The following is a 3,289-nucleotide window of genomic DNA, read 5'->3' as shown; positions in this document are numbered from 1 at the left end:
AACAATATTAGCTTTGACACATCAAATCGCTCAGTGAAGAGTTATATCACCTTCCTCGATACATGTTATAATACATTATATAGTTGGAATTCAAATCAATAAACTTCATGAAACAGTCTGGAGAGCTTAACATCTTTAGATTAAAGAATATTATTGTAGCGCGCTCATTTCTTCAATCAAAATAAATAATTGACAGACTACCCAATTTGATTGATTTCAATTCATGTCAATTCAATTCTTTATTCCTTTGAGTCAATGACTCATCAGGTACAAAATAGTTAAAGATGGGTTACCTTATATTTTAGTGTCAAATTAAGCAAACTATTAGATTAATTGGTGTTTCTAATGAATCATTATGTATTCTTAATCATATCATTATGTTCCTATTGCATATAATTAAAAGTTTCAACCAATCATAAGTATCCATGTACGATAGTCTGGAAAAACAAAAAAATACTTTTTGACCTTTCTCGATCGGCCACTCATTGGAATTCTGTTAGTAATTCTCTTTAGCTAATTATGAATTAATCATGGACATGTGAGACAAACTGGTATTTTTCCAAGTCATTAAAACACCTCTACTTTCTATTCATATAAGTATTAGTATTTTCATTTTCATAAATGAAAATAAGGGAACCCAACTTTAAGACCACCGTGTATGTTTTTGCCATCATTAAAATAGTTTTTGAGTTTATCGCCATTTGTATCATTGTTAGTGATTATTCCGGATTGTAAAAATGGTGGAACGTTGGTGGAAGAAAATGGAAAATTTAAATGTAACTGCCCACTAAACACATTCGGTGACGATTGCAGTAAGTACAAATTAAAAAAAGAAATTTACCAATCTCTCCTCGCTCGTCTAGTCGTTCAGAATGGACAATAAACTGAGGCCCCGTGTGCTTCAGGCTGTACACAGTTGGAAATCGAACAAGAGTAGGATAATGCCACTGTCCTGGTAAAAATGTCCCTCATTGTACACTGCATGGCGTTATCCGTCTCCATTAGCCCAATTATAAAAGTAGAACGTAAAATTCCATTCATTTCATTTTTCAGATTGTCGATTCAAGTTTACAAATGCAACATCTTTGTTTCCCGATCCCTACGCAGAAAGATTAGTGTCTGATTCAGCGGAATGTGATGAAAACTGTGCTAACGATATCAGATGTTCCACTTCTACCATGACTTATCTTAAAAAATGTAAACTTTACGAAACACCAGTCATCTTCGTGTCGTATGACGAAGACCTATGTATTGAAAAATGCAACGAGATGAGTGAATGTAAAACGATTGGCACTGAAATGCATAATGTGAGTTTTTCCTGTTATGTATATAACGCCACCTTGGACAAGATTCCAGATAAAATGAAACGATCTTACTATTTTACTTTTACCGTAGCAGAAAAAATCTGCGAATAATAAAAAAAACATGTTTATCATGATATAGACCTATCTCTTTTTTATTTTTGGCAATAACCTTGGGCATAAGGGGGTGAGAACCGACTCTAAGAAACAAAGGCACAGGCATCAAAATTATTCTTACTTTCGAACCCAATGCACCTAATCACCTAGCAGACTATAATCCAACTCGCTACCGACTGAGCTATTCTAGAAACTATGTATTAGGGGGGTTAGAGCTGACTCTAAGAAGCACAGGCACAGGCATCAGAATTGTTTTTACCTTGAGGAGGATTCAAACCCACGGCACCTAATCACTTAGCAGACGACAATGAAAGAGATATTCTAGCATGGGCAAGGATAGGTAATGATCGTTTTATATTGAGAGTAAACGAGGTTCACTATATACCCTTGAGGTTGACGTAGATAACAGAGGATAAAGGCATTAAAACGCAGCCGTATTGCATTGGATACGTCTACAAGAAGTCCAAGAAACCGAATTGTATCACTGCACGAGCATAGATCATAGAGAGTCTCACATGTCTTGTGTGTACTTCAAATAAGTGAAAGGAATGATTGCCGATGATACTAAACAAGAGTACCCCAAATGGACACAGGAAACGCGTCTGGCCACTCTTTCTCCAACTGGATACTCGATTGGTCTGTGCGCTTAGTCGAGGGCAGTGGACTGCACGCATGGTATTAGGCATCTGTGACACATAGTCCACTTCTCAATAGACACTCCATGTTACCAAATGGACTAGACTTGGTCCTGGAACGGCAGACGAAAAGGTGTCAGAGAATCTGAAATTAAATAGTTTGCTTAAGTTGACACTAGAAAATAAGGAAACTCATCTTTAACTATATAATTATATGTTTATTACATATATTATTCAGAACATACAACAATGTATTCAGCTAACTGTTCAATAAAGGAACTTTCAAAGATATGTATTTATTTTATGATGAAAAATGGCACTAATAGAATGTCTTCATTCCAAGTAGAATATGTTATATAATAAATACTACAGACAACAATTAAATCATTATCATGCATAGGTTATATCTATAAGTTGTTTGCTCTCTCTTATTACCTACCTGACACTATGATTACAATACGAACATTAAACTGAAAAGTTTATTTCAAATGTAAAATCATCCAAGTGTAGAATAAACTGTTTCATGTCATGTCACGAATTTATTTATTCACTGATTACTTTGGTCGTGTGAACGGCTCAAATTGGAAACTGACAAATTCAGAAGAGGATTGGTGTATGTTTGATGTATTAAGACTATTCTATACTGGTAAATGTGAAATATAACTATTAAATTCTGACAGATAAACCGAAATTTTCAGATATGTAGGTCAAATTGCTAAAATCAACAAGGGCAATAACTCATACTAGTTATTTTGATTCTTCTGATTTTCAAATATGTCTCCTACGTATTCTTAAGGTTACAACTAATAATATCGAGGTCAGATGTATTGAAATAGTATTGTAGATGATCAGGTCTAAATTTTCTAGAGCTGGACAGTGGTGTACTTAAGACTAGCTGGTAGTCGCTGGACCACATCCTAGCATTTGAAGCAATATTGTTGAAGAAATTGTTCAAATAAACTTATGCTTCCTCTTGATAAGGTAATCCCTTGCTTCAATGCAATAAATTAATCTCCCCTCCCCCTCAAATATCATTGGTTTACATATTAAAGAAGTCTGGCTACATGCATAATACTAAGACACGTGCCTACAAGTGATAGATGATATCCAATCACTACTTGATAATCTCACCTCTGATTATCTTAAATAGGTAATCTCCCTTCTTAAGACACGTTCAATGATAAGTAATCATCGTTCTATAGTATTTCACTAATCATCTCTGATTGAGAGTAACCG

The 3,289-nt window shown here is 34.6% G+C and overlaps 1 protein-coding gene across 1 annotated transcript in view; it reads left to right on the top strand.

The window, feature by feature from the left end:
• Nucleotides 1–716: 716 nt before the first annotated feature.
• Nucleotides 717–3,289, top strand: part of LOTGIDRAFT_175846 (hypothetical protein) — a gene marked incomplete at both ends in the record, with an annotated part of 34,188 nt that continues 31,615 nt past the window's right edge. Inside the window, 2 exons of the mRNA XM_009061228.1 lie at nucleotides 717–812; nucleotides 1,054–1,278. Coding sequence (XP_009059476.1) covers nucleotides 717–812; nucleotides 1,054–1,278 — 321 coding nt within the window. The remainder of the gene's footprint in view (nucleotides 813–1,053; nucleotides 1,279–3,289) is intronic.

Source organism: Lottia gigantea (genome assembly GCF_000327385.1).
Source record: "Lottia gigantea unplaced genomic scaffold LOTGIsca_460, whole genome shotgun sequence".
Classification (NCBI taxonomy): domain Eukaryota; kingdom Metazoa; phylum Mollusca; class Gastropoda; family Lottiidae; genus Lottia; species Lottia gigantea.
This window is presented reverse-complemented; position numbering and strand designations above follow the sequence as displayed.